Below are 22,112 nucleotides of genomic sequence, written 5' to 3'. Positions count from 1 at the left end.
CAAAGAAAATATTAACTCTCTAGATTACTTGAATGCTGTATTGCTAAATTAAATAACTGGTGGTGAACTTCACATAGTCACGCTGTGTTTTTTTTTATTATTTAACTGCATGCCAACCTTCAAAAGGACGATGCATGAGCAACGATGCATGAGCGACTTCTGTAAACAGTACAGAATTTCATGGGTTCGTATATTGAACAAATATATGGTGTACAAGGTGTGGGCCAGCGCCTGCACCATCCTAGAGGAATGAGGTAATGGTATGTGAATGAATCAATTTTAATGCGCTCCTCTTTATTTATTCATTGTACACTTTCCATACATCTGCTTTATCATCGTCGCACTACCTTCTTGTTTCAACAAGAACAATAATTATATGTTGCACCAGATGTCATTCTATTTGTGCTGCAACGGTGACGTCAACCAACCAGAGTGAATGTGATTCCCTGGGGCGTCATTTCAGTGCTCGAAGATGTAAATGCAGAGTCGGAGGGTGATGAAACCATCGTAGATTCACTGGCAAATGAGACGCTCACGCTGCTGCCATCAGTTGTAACTCCTGGAATCGCAGTCGCAGTCGTTGGGAACCGGATTTGGTCGCACAGCTGACGAAGCTGGATTTAAAGAAAGGCAGTGCGAAAGCAAACGCACAGTGAGTTACTGACCAAAAGACAAGCTAACGCACGTGTCAGCATAACCGACAAAAATTGCTATGTAAGCCGTACTTGCTACTCTATTCCGAAATAATTCACTGCTAGAAATTCTTGATCGCGGAAAGTGAGCCTGTAGTAGGTTTCGCCGAGAGGTATCGTTGTCAAAACTTGAATGAAATGCAGTAAAATCTAGAATGCAGCAGGAAGTGATTAAAGAACAAAACATATCCTGAAATGAAAAATAAAATTTTGAGAACGCACACGTGCTTCAAAACCACCCTTTCCCAATCGCGCTCCTGTACTTTCGAATTCGCCCGTTCTCCTGCCCCCCCCCCCCTCACTGTTTTTTTTTTTTTTCACTCATACCTTTCTTTTTCTTCTTTTACCATACTCTTTTCACTCTCACTGTCCCTTTAATCCCCAATCCCCCGTGAGTGTATCGGTTGAGGTGTCCTCACTTGAGAGACAGTTATCGTGCACTCCACACCCAATTTCCATTTTCATTTCCTTCTTCCTTTTAAGAATCACCTCCCCCCCCCCCCCCCGTGTCATCCTAAGGAAATGTAATACAGTCACATTACTCGTCAATTTCAACCTGTTTCAGGTCCACTTCAAGAGGAAGACCTCACCCTATAACATCTAATTTCTCTGCTATCTTTCCATCTCGTAAGGCTACGCGAAGCATTGCTCACTCCATCGCACACTGCAAAGTCCTTAACTTCTTTAGAGTTTTCTTGTTCCCTAAACTTCCTACCATATGTGTTAGTACTGGCACGAGTAAATGGTTCAGTGCTTTCCGCTTAGGGACAGCTGTAAGCGGCCTGTCAATATTTGGCAAGGCCTACCGTATTCGCTCCAGCCCGTTCTTATTATTCGCTCAATCCCCTAACATAGAAAGAATCTACTTCTCATAAATGAACTAGATATACACAGTTTTTTACGCGTTCTGGGGTCCGGCTGCCAATCGTGAACTCTGGTTCTGCCCGCGCCACAGAAATGTTTTAAATGCGAATGCATTTCTTAGTCGAGCTATGTCAGGCGCCGTGCGGCGTCCGCGATCTCTCCGCCCCCGCCGCCCTCTCCCATAGCAACAGCTGCGAGCGCGCGCGCTCCTCCTTGCCCCTAGCAACCGGAGCAGGTGGTGCGGGCGCATCAGCGGAGAGTGAGTGGAGAGGAGGAGCGCGCTCGGCCGCGTGAGGGCGCTCGCATCACGGGAGCTCGGCGGAGCTCCCGTGTGTGTGGGAGAGCGTGGGCGAGGATAGGCGCGTGCTTCGGCGCTTCTCTCGGCGGGCGCCCCACTCTCCCGTTCGCTCGCTCGCAAGCGTATATAAATGGAGCGGAGCGCGCGCTCTACTCTCTCTCGACCCGTTCGCCGGCTTTCGCTGACGAGAGATGGCTGACGTGTAAGACAAGTCTGCGAAGCGAAGAGCGCGTGATGCCGAACGCAAGCGCCTGAAGCGAGCTGCCGAAATCCGTGCTCGGGAAGCTGCTGTGAAACGCCAAATGCATTCGCATTTCCTCACGATTCCCTTCGGGGAGGTGGGGTGAATTTTTTTTGCTCACAATCAAATCATTTGAAGCAGGGGCGTAGCCAGAAGTATTTAGGGGGGGGGGGGAGGGGGGCAGGCAGATCTTACTGAGTGTCATTTTGTGCTCTGTTTGACATGAGAAAAATAAAATTTGGGGGGGGGGGGGCACGGGCCCGGTGTGCCCCCCCCCCTTGGATACGCCACTGATTTCGAGGGGTGATTCCATGTATTAATGAGAAAAAAATATTGTACTCGCGGTCATATCCTGCGAACGGGGACGTTCATCAAAGCTGTTCAAAACTACCAGAAGTGCTGAGGGGTTACGTGTGGCGTTTACTGAATGTTGCATGTATCGATGTCTGAGTACAGCAGCACGATACATGAATCTTTTTGACGCATCCTTCGCTTCACGACGTGCGCCGCCCCGGCCTGAGGAGGGCGGTTGGTTTTATTCTGAAGCACATAATTAACAAATCATTCAATTACTTATATTTAGCATGGCGCAGCTCTCAATCAATAACATATCGCGACGAGAATACAAAAAGCCAATACTGAAATCGGGCCGGGGTATAACCAGGTAAGCATGCAATTAATATAACTATGATGAATGTAGGAAAGGAGGGATTACAATAACAACAACAAAGTTAGGCAACCTTAATATTCATCCGTCTTGAATGGCACGAGCCGCTAGCGTTTGGTGCGCGGAAAAGGGCGCGAAGCGAGCTCCGCCAGGTGGAGAAGACAAGCAAGCGCCGCGTGAAGCACACGTTACCATGGATCGAACACGAGCCGAGGGCTTAGGTTCGACGCACCCACCAAACGTCAATTTCCTATGGTTACTTAGGACGAACCAATCTGCAGTTTTGATGCGCGCCTCTCACCATTCCATTTCTTTTCAATATATTAAGTAGCGAAGGTCTTCGATGCCTCATCAAACGAGAAAACTCACCGGCGGCGTCCCGCGACGTCGGCAAGGGACGCCGACGCTGCGGGAGAAAAAAAAACGTTCAAGTGATGACGCCACTATATCATGTCATCATGACCTCAGATAGTGCCATAATTAGTGAGGTCAATGTGACGTCACTATAACGTCAGATAAGGTGGCGTCACACGATTGGCTCATTTCATAACATCGTCACTTGGTTAAAGGGGGGCTCATCACAGAGGCCGTGAAAACACAGGTGAGATGCAGAAAGCTTGCAATGCTTCCGATCCTGGAGTCAGTGCAAAACCACGTGAAGGGAAGCTGAATCACTTAAAAAAAATGACTTTGGAGTGTGTAATCATAGTTTTATCCCTACTGAATTCGAAAACCAATGTAAGAGTTCACAGAAGTGAAAGCAAAGAGCATTTCTTGGCAAAAAACAGCGGCTGCAGCCGCAGGGCTTCTTGAGATTCTGAGCGAACGCGGTGACGTCATCTTCGATGGGCGCGTCATCGGCAACACCAAAGCATGACCTTCGCGATCAGTTTCACCAACGCGCGCAGCCGGAACTACTCACGGAGGCCACGGTTGGAGATACAACAGTGCTTCTCGGCTACCCGACTGTGACGCAGTTCCGGTTAGTTCGTTTCCACGCCCACACCCTCGGCGGGTTCGCGAGGGCGGAGCAAGATGAACTTTTCTTTCGCGTATTTTAAAGCTCCTGCTCCCACAACAGCGGCAAAAATTACGCCATTGTCGATAATAATGTTGGTCCTTGTTAACAACAAAGTTTTACCGAATTCTAAAACCACTTCAGCTTCCCTTAAGGTACAGAGAGCTTTGGGAGGGCCGCGCGGGAGGGTCAATGCATCGAATGAAAGGAAGAAAAAGGAGAAGGTGGCTTTCGCTTTCCGGTTGTCTTAGGCGTATGCATGAGGGATTCTGTCAGTTTTTTCGGGCAGTTTAGCCATTTATTGTGCTAAGTTTAGGTTCCTATATTATATCTATCATGTACAACGTTTGACACCTCTCTGCCGCGGCGGTTTAAGGGTTACGGTGCTTGGCTGCTGACCCGGAGATCGAGAGTTCGATCCCGGCCGCCGCGGTTGCATTTCGATGATGGCGAAATTCCAGAGGCCCGTGTACAGTGCGATGTCAGTGCATGCTAAAGAACACCAGATTATCGAAATTTCCAGAGCCCTTCAATACGGTGTCCCTCATAATATCATTGTGGTTTTGGCACGTAAAAGCCCAGATATTCTTATTAACACTTCTTTTCTTGTGTCCTTTTAGTTTTCTTTCGCGGTTAATTATGGACAACCCAATGCAGTGCACAACAGCCACTATTTAAATGACTTTCAATAATTAGCTTAGCAGGTAATTGACCTCTTCTGTTCAAAACTTATGCTCCTTTGTCATAACTATATGATATGTAGCCCTCAACGCCTCCTTTATTACGTGTTTTTATTTTTGCTTGGTCGTTTGTTTGTTTGTTTTTGGAATTGATGGACAGTTACGCTTGGTGGTGAATCTAGGGCGGTTGCAAGCAACTTAATGTCGCTAGATGTTAGCTCTATAAGACAACAAAGTGGTTACATAAACATTACACAACGCATTTCTCACAAATTGGTGTATAGCATACAGTGATTAAACATTGCGTAGGTTATTTTAAAAGTGAGGGAGGAGCCGAGAAAAACCTGTTTAATTCGCTGTCCTTGAAGGAGGCACTAAAGAATGATTCTATGGAAGGTGCTGGTAGTATGGCTAGGACAACCGCAGTCTTGAATACATTTTATTTTACTAGTGAGCTCAGAAAATAATCTAGTTTTTCTGATAGAAAAGTGCAGTTGATTCTATTCTCGTTTAGCTAGAGGAAAAATGAATGTTGAAAAGATTTGTTGTCGTCAAAATATCCAGTTTATTTTTTTTTTTTATTTTGTCGCGTACTTTGATGTTTGGAAAGCGAGATGTATTTCGACGGCTCTATTTTGGGTTGCTCTTAAGATGCTGGAATCACAACGTTAGGCCTGGTTATTTTGCTTCCAGTTTTCCAAGGTACTCATAGTATGAGATAACCAAACGACTTTTGCATAATTCATAATGGGTCTTATCAATGTCTTGAACGCAAGCACCGCAATTTGAGCAGCGGCTATCTTTAGACATCTTTTAAGAAAAACATAACCGAAAGAGTTCTGCTGTGTTGCCGATATGCAAGATCCATTAATGATCAGCACTAAGTGTAACACCTAGATATATCTACATGGTCATTTGATTTAGTTAAGACTAAAAATAACTTCGTAAGCAAAGTCCGAAACACCTTTTTTCTTGGTCACAGTGATTACGGCGGATTTGTCCCCTTAATTCGCACCTGCCACACCTTACGACATTAAAATATTGTGTCAAGATTCAAAGAAAGGTGGTCCGCATGGTCGTCAATATCTCGTTAAGTAATGAGGCCACGGGCAAAAGCCTAGTATTAGAGTCGATGTTCGTTGCCTTATAATCATAAAAATTAGGGATAACAATGTTGCAAGGACAGGTCTTTGCCGTACTCCTAATGGTGCCTTAAAGAAAACCAACAGAAAATGAAGCCAGGCAAGGTAAAAGAGACGTTATTTGTAGTCTTTTAACTGTATTGTTGTAATTATGATATAAATGTGAAGATATCAAAGTGAACGAAAGGACATCTTGCCGCCGGAGGGAGCGTACCTTGAACCTTCGAATAACGGGCCCGATCCTATGGCAATTGGGCTAATGCGGCGGTCCTCCTCCCGTTCACTTTATCTGCTCTTTCTGTGCGTAATAACCTGGGCGTGTTAGCCAGCGCCCCTCGCAGCCATGACGGCGAGCGTGGAACACTCATTTGTTACCAGCTGGTGCCACGTAGCACGTGATGTTTTAACGAGATGGCAGCTGACCAATAAGCCCTCGCATATTACCTGAAGGCATCAAGTATGCCAGAACAAGATCCTTGCTATGAATAAACGAAAGACGAGAATTTAAGGGCTCGTTTGTCATTGCTAGACGCAACCTTACCGAAAACCAACCGACCATGAAGCCAAGAAGGAGAGCTTATTCGTAGTTTTTTGACAGTATTGTAGTAATGTTTAACGGTATTGTAGTAATGCATTGTGGTAAGTTATCAAAGTAGAAGAAAAGACAATTTGCCGCTGGCAAGGGCCGAACATACAACCTTCGAATAACGCACAGGGCTTGTTTGCACATAAATATGCGATAAAGTGGGCGGGAAGACGACCGCCACCGTAGCTCAGTTGATAGGGTTGGGCGGGTTATAGGTCCTTGCCGGCGGAAATTTTTTTCGTCGTCCGAAATTTCCTTCTGTCGTTCCTGATGGTACAAGAATAGTTGGCAAAGCCGCATGTTGGAAAAATACGTGTTGTTTACAATTTCACCAGGAATTTTCATCTCACAAGCGATTGCTCTCGTAACTAAAACGCCTTCTACTTTCGCAATTATTGCGCTATGACAGACACTATCAAATGCGGTCGAAAGCTCCAGTAGAACCATGTCTGACGGGCTACGGCTATTCAGGCTAAAATCAAGGTGATGCTCAATTTCACTAAATTCTTTTATAGTTCATAAGTCAGTACGCAATCCGTGCTGGTTTCGGAGAAACAATTTACTCGTTCAAGGGCATAAGTAATGTGTAAAAATGATACGCTTCGCGAATCTTCACGATGTATTAGCAAGAGATATGAAACTATACTTAGATGCCAATAACGTGCGTTGTCTCCGGACCTTTATTAGTTTATATATCATACAGAAACCAGCACATGCGAACCATTATTCATTAACTGCACCATTTATTGCGCGATTTTTTGCCCCCTTCCCCACAGTGCGATGACATACCCGGTCCTTTTTGTTATCTGTTTGTATTATAATTGCTACGGAAACGTTGATGTCATAGCGAGAACAATACTGCGCGCGGACTTGATTGCACTCTTTGCTGATCCTCTGGTTCGTATCCAACTACTGCCGCTGGAAACATCGCAATACTCGATTGTATAAGCAATTTCCTAGTGACGTTGTTCATTACATCAGTATGCGGTGCTTCTATCCCACAGCACAGAAAAAAAACAAAAGTCGAGAGTATGATGAGCTCAGCCTCCTCAGGCGAACTACCTTGGACGCCCTTCTCTACATTTTACTTGGCGATTCAGGTAAAAATGCACTTGTCTGGCGAAGAACTGCGAGAAGATCATGTATAAAGCTAGTTTTTTTTTTTTTTGCGCTAAATCTCTTCGCCAATGACTCTAACGTACTTCCTGCGACTTTCTCTTCTGTTTTGTAGTATTTGTTGATTTTAGTTGTCCCTCTCAAAATATAAAAATGGCTCTTTCCACAGCAACTAGTGATCCAGTCGACGAGCATTCTCGCGATAAGACGCACGTCTCAACTTTCGAGTGGGAAAGCACGAAGATGGACCCTGCCAGGGCGTACCCGACTGTGCCAGTATCATGTTTACTGATGAGAGCTTTTCGTGTGATTGTCGCGGTGTACGAGCTGTTGTTTTTCGCACGTAATAGCACTTAGAAAGCGTTCTCTTGTATTTTTGAGTGCCGACTGCTGCAACCCAGAATTCAAACGTCCAGTTAAATTCACCCTAACAGTCATTGCAGTAAGATACATTATTTATAGAGCCCCAAATTTTTCTATTTTTCATGCTGTATTTTCACCCTAAAAATTCACGTCCTCGAATGGCACGTCTCTGACATTTAGGATGCGAGTGAATTCTGTAAGATGTCATTTGTTTGGTGTTTGCCATGCTTACAAGTCCTGGAGCAAACCACAGCGCAGGTCTTCTTCCGAATCCACGGGGTCCACCTCTCCTGCGGCCACCCGGACCATGAGGCGAGTGAGCTGCGAGTAGAGAGCCAGAAGGTCATGACTCATATAAACTGTGAAGGAATTGTCGAAAAGACAGATCTGATGCGTATTCCACTAACAAGGACCGGGCCTTTCGTCCAAAAAACTGCACATAGTGTTAGCTCATTAACGCATACCCCATCGTTCTTCATTGGCCCCCGTTTCTTTTTGAAGATACTGGACGAAGACAAAATGTTATCTAACCTGGCAATGTACATTATGCGAGAAGTTTCGCCGTTTTCTAAAGGTCGTTATATTACACGAACACATGAAAGGCATTCGTTCCGTAATTTCACGGCGAAGCACTCTGAGCGGTAACTTAATATAGTACCGATGAATTTTGCATAAACAGCGGTTGTTTTTTTTGTGAATTCACAAGGTAATGAGTTTTGTTTATTCAAAATTAAATACATTATTCGTCTCTTCATGTTTATTGATATATCTCACGATGCTAAACTCCAAGCTCCTTTCGAGGAGTCCCCGTCGGCATATTGGACCGGCCTTTTAATTTGCAGCATTGGTAATTATAGGAATGTTGGAAAGGCATTTGTACTCTCTCTATTAGAATCGCATTTGACGTCGATGTCGTAGTGGAGTACTTCTACGTGTGGCGCATGCACCGCACGCACTCGCATCTTTATACAACCGGTTATTTTCCTTTGCAAAATAATAATTACAATATAAATAAACTAGTGTCCGAAGTAGATACAGAAAATAAAATTTAGATACAGTATAGTGCACGACAGCATGGACAAATATTGGTACGGAGCTAGCAGAGTCCAAGAGTCAGATATTTTTTTCTGCAGAAGACGACAAAGAGTACGCATCAATATCTACCAAATGCCTGAAAAAAAGGGAGCAATCGCTAGGACAATATTGGAACTGAGGTAAACTGGGGGCACAAAGGAGAGTAACTTGTTTCCATGGGTGCCGTCAAATATGCCCCCAACTTGAATAGAAGGCATCCAGCGACACTGCTACACAGCCTGAGGACGGTTTGCACAGGAATTCGTATTCGACCAATGAGGGAAAGGATAGTATTGCAGAGGTCGACAAATAATACGGTAATGTAGTACACCAGTATAACTTCTCCACCGTTTCTTGGCAGGAACTCATGGCGAGATTGTAAGGTGAAGTGTAAGTAAGCCCACTTACCCAAAATGGTAGCAGCAACGCACAGCACCAGGCAAAAACAGATGATCTTCATAACTTCTCAGAATGGGTAAATTCGCAGCTGAGTTACCTAAAGTGCTAGAGATAAGTAACGTAATTATACTGTGAGTATAAGCACTGGCAGAGAGAGATCACACAGTAGCATTGTGTATTATTTGGTTACCACTTGATGTGCCAAAGAAGCGACAGTTACGGAGGCAAAGAGCGCGCAGATTACACCACCAAGAAAAAGAAGAGTCTTTCCACTGTCATTCCTTTCAATTCAACGTCGGAAAGAGGTAACTTACAAAATTTACATTACAGCAGAAAATTACACAAAAACGTGATGATGGAAAGAAATGTATTGTCGTCGAAGGTTGTCGCCTGCTCGCGACATACCGAAACTCAACTCATGCAATCAAACAGGACGCTCAAATGAGAAAAATCTTGATATAGATGTCATGTTTTGCCATCTAGGATTAACCCGTCAGCACGTCGTCGTTTCTCACTGAGGAAGAAAAAAGAATTGAGAACGGTGCTTCGAATGAACATGAGCGCTTCGAAAAACTTGTGCAGCTACATCCATTCAGTAGCGGAAATCAAAATTACCACCGCTATAGCATTGAATGTTCTATTGATTTCTACGAACTGAGAGGCCGATTAACCTGCAGTGCAAAAGCGTGCAAAGAAGTTTTTGTTTAGCGCTGAAGTCGTCGTCTCAGTTTCTTTTTTTTTATGTGGGCAAACATCCCCACCTTCGATAGTGATGTGTTTTCAGAGGAAACTTCCTTAGCTCAGACACACAAATTTCTGTCTGATATTTGAAGGTTGTTCTAACTGTTGTTCGACGTATTGGAGCTGGCTCTCGGTGCTACAGTAAATCCATGAAACATACTGTTTGTGTCAATCAATGCGGTATCCCAACACGTTATCACAGGATGCTGCGCACTGAAAGTAACCTGTCACGAAGGCGATGCATTGAAGAGCTACCGGTGTATGTAGGTTGGCCAAGCGTCTATATAGCTATGGATACTCCCACATACGAGTACGGTCAGAATTTATTACATGCGTAAGCATTTGCAAGCCGACTCAATGAGAAAACTGTCCCTTCCTGTTACTAAGACAATAATGGCTATAAAGAAATAAACGTATAAAACACAGATTAAAATTTTTCCTTGCTCTGCACGGTTTCCAACCGATGGCCCCGCGTTTAGAAAGCTATTGCACAAATTACTTTGCTAAACACCCACGCATTTAGGATGCGACTACACCTGAACAATATCAAAGCCTTGTACCGGCTATACAAAACAATATAAATGTGAACGGCTTTGATATATTTCTTGGTGGTGGAATAAAAGCCCACTCGGGGACACTAGGTAAATCCGGCATTGAAGGTTGCACAGGTGAGAAAATTTAGGAATTTGCGAATACCTATATCAAACATACGTCTCGGTGGTCGCGGGCTGCACCTTCCGTTGGGCCGCCCCAGACGCTGACGAAAGCTATGAAGATGAAAAACGCCGTGCCGACTGGCCCTGACAAAAACGCTTCAGAGAGGCCGCAAAGGCCGCGAAGATGGAGTTAATTTTTAAAACCCTGCACCTACGCATCACTTAGAAAGCTATTGAAGGAGTACACTTCCTGTTAACGTGCGCGGGACGTTGGTTTTGTGAAATAACGCTGAGCATACACTCCAGATGTACTGCTGATGACAATAGCACGATCCAAGCATTTGTATTCCAAGTACTACTTTTATATGTTCTCTAGGGAAAAAAATTTAATATTTCATGGGAGGTTATCGAGGTAGCAAGAAAACTTCCGTTTATTGTAAACATCTATTTCACAAATAACCGACGGTGGCAAGTCATTATTTTCGTCTCGCTATTCTGGAATTTATAAAGTGGCAATTGACAACCATTCCAAAAAAGCTTTGGCCGCCTTAATAAGCTTCAATTATTAAGTTTCGGTGCGAACCAGCCTCTCTTTCAATTTATGACGGGTAGTTATATGTGTGAATTCGCGCTCTTTGAATGTCCGCAATGTTCGTTGTATACGGCTAAAGAAACAACTAAGCGGACAACGTCCATCTTAAGCAAAAGCCCCAGGTATTCCCGAAGGTCAGGACCAAGGCAGGCTACTTCGCTGGTCAAACCCAATAGCAGCCATGCAGAAGGATCTAAAACTTCCCTGGAAAGCCGCCTGTTCGCAAGCCGCTCGCTCGCAGTCCATGGCTGCTTCTCGGAATTTTCCGGCCTTTTTGTGGCTTATTCTTCTCATCGGGAAATGGTGTCACTGTCTTCAGGAAGCGTTCCCTCACTCGGACAACTCGGCCTCAAAGCTCTGTTCGAAGATATCAATACACACTGTCGTCGATAGTGCCCGAAATTATAACGCGTCGTTTATATCTACCACGGCAATGTTTAGATCTACGATATTTCGGGACTTACCGCCGGCTAGACGAAGAGGACCTTTTTCCTTTAGCCTAGTCCTTGAGCAGATAACTCTACCAGCGGTCTTGTTTGAGATCTGCGCACGGGTGCGATGGCTTACGGGCAGCTCGTCCCTCTTTATAGTAAACCTTAAGGCGCGTGCACGCTTAAAGAGCTTGCACCATCTATGCGCTGCGTTGGCACACGTGTCGCGTGACACCATTGAGCTGACAAACAGTGACGCTGAACTAGAAAACATGTTTCACCCATGTCCATGCACCTTCTTTCGTTAGAGGTACGGCGAAACTTCAAACTGCCAGGAAGCGTGTTTTGTTCGTACTTCCTGCCTCAGGTAGGCACGTGTTAGCTTCATTGTTCTCTGTTTCTCTACGCAATAGCTGGAATACCACTACCAGAAATTGTCAACAATGAACCTCTGAATTGTTACCCTTGATGGAGCCCTCTTCAGATATTTGTACATCAAATAAATATTTCAGGAGATTTGTCGCACTGTAGCGCAAAACAACGCAGCGTCGATGAAATTCAAGAAATGAATCAGTAACTATAGGGTCATTCCATGCCAAATCACCCAGCGTTTTTCCTACCATCACAAATATGGCTGAAAAAATTTCCCACGTTTTTCTTGAAGTACGAAACTCGGTTCTGCTCGTTTATTTCTGTTGCCAAAAATATTCCCGCCTAGTTTTGAGTGTCTGCAGTTTTGCGCCGACTGAGCTAAAGGGAATCAAACAACAATTTTTTTTCAACGACGTTTATGGGTTGCACTCGATAAAATGGTATTTCCGGCAAGCTAATAAAGTGATGTAACTGTAAAAATAATGACTTCTTTATGTATATTGATTCTTCGAGGGCTTTTCGCACCAGCAAAGTTGAACAAAGTTGCAAAGTTTGATATTTTTTTCCAGGAACAAGGCAGACTCAAAGGGCAGAAATGAATTATGTACTGGTGGCCTGTTCAACGTACTACAAAAGAAAAATAATTTAGTCGCTGAAGGTGCAGCACATCGTCTGAAAAATAATTGAGAATTTCACTTTTTTTGGAAAATCCTGTATTCAGCATCTAAAAACTTGCCTTGGTGGTCGGACTAAAAATATGCACGATATTTCATTTGAAAGCTCTATGTATTAGCCGAACATTGACAAAGTTACAAAAGGGTATTATTTTCTTAAATTGAGAAATATTTTTTTGAAATGTTGTATCTCCTCCAGCTTTTCGCCGACGTAACTCAAGCGGCATGAAGAACTCACAACGTCAAACTTCAGTCCATGCCCACTGACCTGACATGCAGACGTCTAACATGGTACTGTCTATAAAGCAATGGAAAAGTAAATGGGGTTGCACCCTGTAGCATTCGTCAAAAAATACAGTTATGCGGCCAACAACACAGTGCAAGCTCAATGCACTTGTTCGCAGTTATATCACGTTGCGATAGAGAAAAGAAAAACCTTTATTGAGTTATTTTACGAATAGTCAACGTGCCGAACTCGTTTCTCAAAGCACTTTCTTTAACTATTTTGTGTCAGCTAAGCCTTGTATCTGTAGTCGCATAGCGTTTATTCATGAGCGTTAAGGTCTATGAGAACGCTTTCATATATTTTGTACCATTGTGGGAAATTATGTTAAGAATAACTACATCGTGAAAAGGTGATGAGGATATCTAAGTCCTAAAGGTGTGTCACGTTTCCATGCCATTAAAAAGTAGGAGGGCGTTTAAGTTTCGCATTTAACAGTGGAAGGCGGTGGCGTTTTGCTGCGCGCCGCATCTATCGAAGCACCCACTACGCATCTCTAAGGCTATACGCACATCTTCCTTGCGGCACGCTTTGGTCATGCTGTGCCTGCATGATGACGAAGAAATATGACTGAAATTCTTGTAATGAGCGGGCAGGCTCAAACAACCGACTCGTTAGTCATTTCGCATGGTGTGGCGCCCGGTACGCAATATAACATCTGTCAGTCATGTCGGGTGAGCAGCCACGGCGTAAGTGAGGACATGACATGCCGTGAGTGAGGAAAAGGGCATGACAGTCTCTTTCAAAAGCACTTTAATGCACTAGTGTGACTCAGGTGTAAGACACTTGACTGCCCCGCAGAATGCGTGAGTTCGATTCCTGCTCGAACGCTGATTTTTATTCTTTGCAACCATCGGGATTTTTTGGTGACGGGCACGCTGGCTAAATACGCACAGTCATCAAAGCGGCTATTTTTTTTTCGCTCACAATCAACGATGCCGACGCCGACACCGTAATTTAGGCGAAACCAGCTCTTTAACGCTATCGCATTAACAATACATACGCTTCCGGGACCAGAGACCGCGTCCTAATTATCCGATTTTCCGAATTAACGGGATTTGAATTAACGAGCCTTCACTGTAGTAATGAAGCCCTGAAGCGCTATCTCCGCAGAGCAACTACGGCAGTAGAATGCGTGAAAAGCGATATACAAAGGAGCAGCAAGAGCACGCCATGCCTTATCTACTGCCCTGCAACATGCACGCATGCCATATGTGCAACAGTGTTCTTGTCGCTGATTAGATGCGTATAACGAAAATCGCAACATTGCTGTTGGCTTCAACAAGTCTACGTACTGTGCCCCGTATAAACAAATACGTATGTCTCCGTAAGCAGCGAATTGAAAATCAAAATAACCAAAAAGTATAGGACGTGTATTTTATTAGCATGAGAAATGTAGCTCTGTCTTGTAGCGGCTGTAGCCGCCCGCTGGCTTCCTTTAGTTTCTTCAGCATTACTGCGAGTGGAACGTGAAGTTCCGCGTTGATTGCAGATGGTCCGTCTTAGTAGTCTAGGTCACCGTTCGCCAGTTGGAAAGAAGGCGGCGTCCTGATCGTGGTTCGACTGCTCCTATCGGTGCGCCTGAAAAACGGTGGTGGCGATCGAAAAATATTTGGTCGCTGGTTGTCAGTGTCCTGACCATTCCGGGAAGAAGGTGGGTCTCCAAGACCAAGCATGTCATTTCGGTTGCTATCATTGTTTCTGCTGGAATATGGTGTCGGGGGCCAAGAGAAGCTGGTTTGACCATTCAGCCTCACTTGTGTCATGTTCCAAGGAAAGGAGGGCGGCGGGCTTCGCATACCTGGCCACCTTGCATTGTTACCGTTATTACCAGATGCAGGTGACCATGGCAACCGGGACTCCTCACCTCCTTGTTGGCCGTTGTTGTTCAAGAAAGGCTGATAGGATGGCCATTGGGGCGTTGCAGGACGCTGGTTAATATTTCCCCAGCCGTCGGTCGAAAATGGCAACGGTGGCATTGTTCCGGGCATCCCGCTTGGAATACTGAATGACGGAAATTGCGGTCGCGAGTTTCCAAATCCGGGTAGCCCCCCTTGCGGATTACCAACGTTGGGGGGCAGCGTTGGAATCGGTATTCCGGGTAAGCCTTGTTGCTGCGCACTTTTGTAAGGACCATTGTAGATTCTTGGAAGTCCTGCGAGATAAAACATAATCAGGCACGTCGACAAATATGGAGCGAAACTCTGCCTGCTTTTTTTCTTGCTAGCTGTTGTCACCTGCCGCCTTTTTTATGATAACATTTCAGTTTATGGACGAAACATAACCACTACACGAGAGAACTCTGCCATAGAGCAGAGTTGACTACATATTAACGCTGGCAAGCTGCCAATAACGCGCTGTAAAATATAGCTTTCCTCATTGAAACTTTTGTAGTGGTGGATACGTTCTGTGAATTTCACTTTAGAAGTGCTAGGTGTGTATTTATTTTCTGTTCTTAGACCGTACAGCATATGGAGGGTACGTTTGTCAGCTGTCATGCAAAGACACATAAAATAACAAGAATCTTTACGCTCTTATTAAATATTGAGCATATTCTTGCCAGCAAGCAGCTAGAGAAACAGTCTGCATTTTTATAATAACAAAAAATAGTAACAATGTAACGAGAACCTAGTAATTTTTTTGCTTGCAATACATTCAGGGCGTATAAATACCATCGTTCTTCAAAATAATACCAGCACAATCACGCAAATATTGCAACATCGCTATTTCTTTGTGCACTGCATTTGTGCCGGTTGATAGGGAGCCTTGGAAAAAATAAACTATTCCCGGCTTTTTTTTAATCTTTGACGGCTTTCGGTTTAGACGTGTAAAGATGTGCCACACAGGACCCACGCAAATGCAATTAGTTCCTTTGTGATTTCAATAGTTTGAAAACGTGACGTTCATATATTTTACATGAATGAAAGCGCGTAGAACCTATCTGCAAATTAATGGAAACACTCCTTGGGTGTATTTGTTGGCTGCACACAGTGTGTAGCTTTATCTCGAGAAAAACAGGAGTGACAGGCACTTTTTTCCTTGTACACAGTCTGATGGAATAGCAGGTGGTACAAATTTTGTCAGGTATTGAGACATGGTTACCATAATGGAACGACTCAAATGTATACAATGTACAGACAAAATATGCCATGTAGACTGCCCTGATATACCGGCTAAATACCCACAGTCATCAAACTGGCTACATAACGCTGCAGCTCTCTGTTTAGCTCACGGCTTTAAAATGCAGTATCTATCTATCTATCTATCTATCTTGGTTGGTGTGAGATGCCTACCAGTACGGTGTTGCTACGCAACATGGAGTAAAGATGTCTCGCTTATCAGTTGAGAAGTCATGATTACTGTTTATATATATATGTATGTACATATATATATATATATATATATATATATATATATATATATATATATATATAATATATATATATATATATATATATATCTATATATGTATATATATATATATATATATATATATATATATATGTATATGTATATATATATATATATATATATATATATGTATATGTATATATATATATATATATATATATATATATATATATATATATATATATATATTCAGAGCAGGTGCAACCGGGGCTAATTCAACTTCACTCGTCTTCATAACCAGGGTATATGAGCGTGGCTCTGCCGCAAACAAATACAGCTCACATCTATGCGCAAAACACTTCGCATATGTAGAGACATGCTAGCATATTTCACGGCTTCACCTAGGCCAACTATGTTGCCATGTATTTCTGAATACCGGTTACGCTAAAAACAAGGAAGCAGAGAAGGAAGACTGGCGAGGACAAACGCTGGGATGTTAATTATTTTGTAATACATGGTATGATGCCCTACACTAGGGAGAGCCCTGGGGAGACTGAAAGCTAGAAGATTAAAAAAAAAGAAAGAGCTGCCTAAATGCGGCCTTTTCTCGCCACCTCTCTTCGTGAATGAGTGGACTTGATGCAGCAAACATTCTAAATGCTGTAATTGGCTGTGGCAAGAAATCATTTTTATGGTCTTGTTCAGTTTATCCTCACCTTCAGTATTCCGTGATTTTTTTTTCAGATTCCGTGATGTGTAATAGTGAAGCATTTTTATTTCAAAAGCTATGGTGCCACATTGTTGAGCGCACTGTGCAGCTGTCGCAAATTATTTCCTGGCTTCGGTTTTACGCTTGTACCTGATTTTTGTTACACCGTTCCGCGTGCAGCTGCCAAGAGTACATTAGAAGTGTTTCAAAGCCTAGGGTCCATGCACAGTGCTCGACCGAGTAACTTGTGGCGATTTGCACTTTACTGCGTGTCCTAATTTTCTCATGAAAATAATTACTTTGTTTTTACTGATTGCTCACATAGCTGCAGCCTCAATAATAAACATATGCGTTCTAACTGAAAACAGCCGTTTTATCTGATATGTAATGGTACTTTCACGAGCATTTATTCCTGGTATGAAGCAAGTTTTTATGCGCGGCCTGATTTACTAAAAAGCAGGATGGCTTGAATCTTATTCGAACTCAAATGTAATACAGAATGTTTACCCTTACCTTTCCCAAATGCTGCTGAAGTAACCAGTACGAAAACACCGAGCGTATTCATCGTACCAACCAATAGCTGTTTATCTGCATCAAAGAGATAAAAGACGCAATGAAGACGTGATTCATAGGAAGAACATGAATCGTGTAGCTCACGCTCGGCTAATAAATAAAGAGGAAGGAGTAAACACGACACGCACCGATCCGCGGTCTCTCATTATTGAAATCTGTGAGCAGCCTGCCGATTGTCAAACGCAAAATTTGGGCGCTGATAACTGTGTAATTTGTATCGATTAGTCCAGTGAGAGCACCTACAATGCAGTGCAATAAAGTAGTCAGCGCATTATTTACGTGTCGGAACTGTGGTAGGAACCTGTGGTCCGAATGCCTCACCATTTATTGGTCCCTGCTGCTGCTGAAGAGACATGTGTGCGTGCGTATACACACGTGTCTTCCCTGTATAGGTACCTGCGAACCGCGTGGCAGTTGGACGCAGGGGCGGCCCGGCAAGGTAGCTGAGCATACGCCAAGTTTACTGGAACTTAATGCGCAGAGTTCACGAAAAAGCCCAACGTGCAAGGCCTTTGCTCTGTTAAAAGTTCTAAAAATTTTTCTTTCAACTCAAGGGGCATGAATAAGTGAATGTGCCACGAGGCATCATATTTTATTGCCTAGCTTAGATGCCTGAACCAATCCTAAGTTACTTACCTTTCTCCTAAAGCTTCACTGCGTGAACATGTAGAAATTATCAGCCAACGTTGCTCCTTGCTCCGTATATTCGCTAGTCGCGCTGGTAGTCGACTTATATGTGGCTTTCCCGAGGTATTTTTGAAGCGGGCAATGTCAAAATTGTCGCATGTTGTAACCCTGAACAATGTTACGGTCCGATGAGTTAAAAATAGGCCGTATTTTTGGCTTTGTCAACACGTAGATGAAAAGAAACCGGCGAACAACACTTCCCGGTTCAGGCCTTTGTTTTCGTTTGTCACTTATTGTCGGCTGTCAATAAAAAGGGAAACAAAGTGCACGTAAGTTGTGAGAACCTGGAAAGTTTTCACGCTTCACATTTTTTTTTGTTCTTTGCTTACAATAGTTGTCGCAAAATGGAAAGCGAAGTGACGTGGATTTGTACCAGCCATTTGTTGAGGAAAAAAAAACAGATGTTCTCGTAGCTGTGGTATTTCAGCCACTTAGAAACTATACGAATGGCGTCGTGGGTCTCACTCCACTCTTTCATTTGGTAGCAAGGCGTCATGCCGGAGCAATGGGACACAATACGCATTCCAATAAAGTGATAGTTATCATTTGCATCTCGTCCACGCTGCCAATGTTCCGCTACATCTATCATAAACAACGACCTCAGCTTTACGCTCAGATGTGGCTCTGGGATGCCGGAACGGTGGGAGAAGTTCTACATAGGCGCACAAATAATGCATTCTAGAAAACGGCTGCGAATGTCCAAAGTACAGAGAACAGGGAAATTTTTTATTTAGAAAAGAGTTCTAGCCTATGGGTTATTTTTGGTGCACTACAGTAAGCAGCTTCACCGTCGAGCTACTGCAGTCCCCGTTCACACTGAAAGATTGCCGCTCGGCAACATATAGTGCGATGTCGCACAGCGGCAAAAAATAAAAAAAGAGCCGGCGCTCTTCGCGCCGGTCTGTCCAAAGCTTAGTTTCCACGCTACGAAACAAAATCTCATTTTTCACGCAAGGGAAAAGTAATTAATCATGTTAATGCAATTATTGCAATTCGCAGGAGTGTCCTTGTTAAAGTTATTGCACTAAAAAATGGCTTAGGTTTAACTCCTGTAAACCTAGTTGTCACGAGCGTAACGTATGTTTCTCTTTGTTTTACACAAGGATGATTTTAAAAACCCTCCTTGGTTTTATTACAACTATGCGTACAGGCTGCGCCTGCGGTAGCTTCGATCTTGGCACGCTTCCGCGCTTGGTAAGTTATAGAGAAACGTGCTAATCTGGCTCCCTTTGCTCCGGTGCTTCAGCAGGAAACTATGCATTTTGCTTTAGATTTCACAGCCTGCTACCCAGCATATCTACTGGATGATTGGATTGTGCCTGTCGCTTGCACTGAAGTGCACGCACAGTCGGCCCAGCCTGTGCACCACCCGTGGCAAGGGTAAGCGTCTAAGCGCCGGCAAAGCAGTCAGTAAACGTTTGTCTAGTCACGTGGCAGCACAGCGGCGATGCTCTGAGCGCGTACGGTGGTAACGCCCCTCCGTAGTGATTGAAGTAGCGTGACTTGGAGCAAGCGACGCGCAGGGACGGAAGAGCAGCAGCTGCGGCTGTAGCATCTGAGCTGTGCGATAGGAAAGAGCATTCTGCTGGGTTGGTTGATTGGTTGGTTCCTCAGTGCTATTACACTGGCTCGCGGCTCTAGCCATGCGAATGTTGTTTTACCAGCGTCGGCCGCACGCGCCTTGCGTTGCGCTCCAGCAGCTGAATATCATTGCGACGCGATAAATGACCTTGCGAGACATGGAGTAGTAGAGCTCTTGCTCTAAATGCATCGCTTGGCACACGCCATTCTGAAGGCGGCGTTCCGATAGAAAGGAAGGGATCGCTTGCATCGACCGGCGCTTTTTTCCCAGCGGCGAAAATCGTTCTCAAACCAGCCAGTGACAACTGCGAATTTTTCTGTCACGTGTCGTGTCGCGGATCTCGCTGGTGACGGGAAATCTTTCAGATTGTACGGCCCAAAAGAGGTCCTTGAGAGAGCTATTGCGAATGTGGATTAGTTTATAACATGAACTTGCTAGACACGAATTTCAAGTTTGGAAGCCATGTATTCTGTAGGCAACAAAGAGGCTTGTAAGATATTCCAGAAGAGTGAACGAGAATGTTTTAGCACTATGGTTTGCGGACAACAAAGTCCACGTTGTTTTTCACGCGTCGTGAGGTCACCGAGTAGATTCCTTCCTTCTCGTATCTGCTACAAATTGTGCAGTCCAATAGTCATACTTATGCAAGAAAAATCGCTAGGAGACGACTTCGTACAAGATGACCATTCTAAAGACTTTAAATCTACCCGCAGCGAGGTGATTCCTTGCTGAAGCAAAGGTTAAACGGTGCCAGCGTTACAAATCACACAATCACGCACACAAAAACACACCCACGTGCACACACCAGCCCACCAATCAAACTTTTGGCAAATAAAATTAAGATAACCGTAAGCTATGTCTCTTGCGTTCCCAAGTACGTTTGGCTCATTAAAACATCTTCTGCAGTATATATATAAGCCCTAACTTAAGTCACCTAATAGCTTACATGTAGCAGCCCCCTCTTAATGTTCATGCCATTATTATATTTGCGTAGCCCTCAGGTTAGCAAACTTTGCGCGTGTAACGGGGCAACGATCTCTGCGCTGTGATGTCACCGCTGCCTTTCTTTTTTTCAATCATTACTGTCAGTGGCAAGAGCCAAAACAACATGCTCCTGTAGGAAGGACACTTTTGCAGCGAGTAGTGTTTCCAATTGTTTCATTTCGCAAAGGTAGGCAGGAGAACTGAAATACAAAGCGCTGTAAAGGCAACGGCTGCCCACGTGCTTAGAACATATTTTTCCGGAGAGGACGTACGGGGTCAGAGTTTTCCGTGACGCACCATGTCATTCATTCACGCACCGCTTCTTTCGAACAGGAAAATAAGTACCTTCACTCGTCAGGGCTCAGTATTATTTTGACAGACTTTACAAAATACAGGCCTTCAAGTGCGCCCTTTGTGCGTATTGTTTACTTAGAAGTCCGCGGAAAAGCTTTCTGCTACTTGACTTCAATGTATATTTTTAATTCCTTCTGTGTAAATAACGAAAGCAACACACATTGAAGAGAAGGAAGGAATAGGGGAAGTTAGTTGTAGCGTTTTAAATGTAGTGCAGTGGTAATTATGGTAAAATGGTGAAGAAATTAAAGTGGGCGTAAATTCAACTTTCCGCTGGTAGGGACCGAACCTACATCCTGTGGGTAACGCGTCTGATGCTCTACCAAAGGAAGTACGGCGGCGGTCATACCCATAGCTCGTCATACTCACTCATGTGTACACTCACTCGCACTTATTTGAACGTTGTGAGTGTGAGTATGAGTGAGTGACGAGGGGTGTGATTAGAGGTGAGTATGAACATGAGTGAATACTCATGAGTGTGAGTAGAAATGAGTATGAACGTGAGTGAATACTCATGAGTGTAAGTAGAAGTGAGTATGAACGTGAGTGAGTACTCACTTTCTTGAGTGTGAGTAGACGTATGCACGTGAGTGAATACTCATGAGTGTGAGTAAACGTGAGTATGAACATGAGTGAGTGCTCATGAGCGTGAGTAAGCGTGAGAATGAACGTGAGCGAGCACTATAGAGTGTGAATAGACGCTAGTGTGAACGTGAGTGAGCACTCATGATTGTGAGTAGGCGTGAGTATGAACGTGAGTGAGTACTCATGAGTGTAATAAACGTGAGTTAGAGTGAGAGTACACGTGAGCATGAACACAAGTGAGTGCTTATGAGTTTGAGTATGAAAGTGAGTGAGTATGAGTACTCATGGGCGTGAGTATGTGAGTATGAATGTGAATATCGACGAGCGTGAGTGAACGTGAGTATGCATGAGCGTGAGTGAGTACCGATGAGTGTGAGTAGACGTGAGTTGAAAGTGAC

At 44.0% G+C, this 22,112-nt stretch overlaps 1 protein-coding gene and 1 long non-coding RNA gene across 2 annotated transcripts; both read right to left on the bottom strand.

Moving 5' to 3' along the window:
• Nucleotides 1-273: 273 nt before the first annotated feature.
• Nucleotides 274-11,798, bottom strand: LOC119390845 (uncharacterized). Its single transcript, XM_037658556.1, has 4 exons — nt 11,594-11,798; nt 9,150-9,245; nt 7,900-7,988; nt 274-614 (listed from the first exon to the last, which is right to left on the bottom strand). Exons 2-4 carry the CDS (start codon nt 9,199-9,201, stop codon nt 420-422), a joined length of 336 nt encoding a protein of 111 aa, XP_037514484.1. The 5' UTR covers nt 9,202-9,245; nt 11,594-11,798; the 3' UTR covers nt 274-419.
• A 2,454-nt stretch (nt 11,799-14,252) lies between these two features.
• Nucleotides 14,253-18,318, bottom strand: LOC119390844 (uncharacterized). Its single transcript, XR_005183505.1, has 3 exons — nt 18,159-18,318; nt 17,463-17,537; nt 14,253-15,044 (listed from the first exon to the last, which is right to left on the bottom strand). It is a non-coding gene; the product is annotated as an uncharacterized LOC119390844 (long non-coding RNA).
• Nucleotides 18,319-22,112: the final 3,794 nt, after the last annotated feature.

This window comes from Rhipicephalus sanguineus, chromosome 4 (genome assembly GCF_013339695.2).
Source record: "Rhipicephalus sanguineus isolate Rsan-2018 chromosome 4, BIME_Rsan_1.4, whole genome shotgun sequence".
Lineage (NCBI taxonomy): Eukaryota > Metazoa > Arthropoda > Arachnida > Ixodida > Ixodidae > Rhipicephalus > Rhipicephalus sanguineus.
The sequence above is the reverse complement of the archived record's forward strand: the minus strand, read 5'-3'. Positions and strand labels throughout refer to the sequence as shown.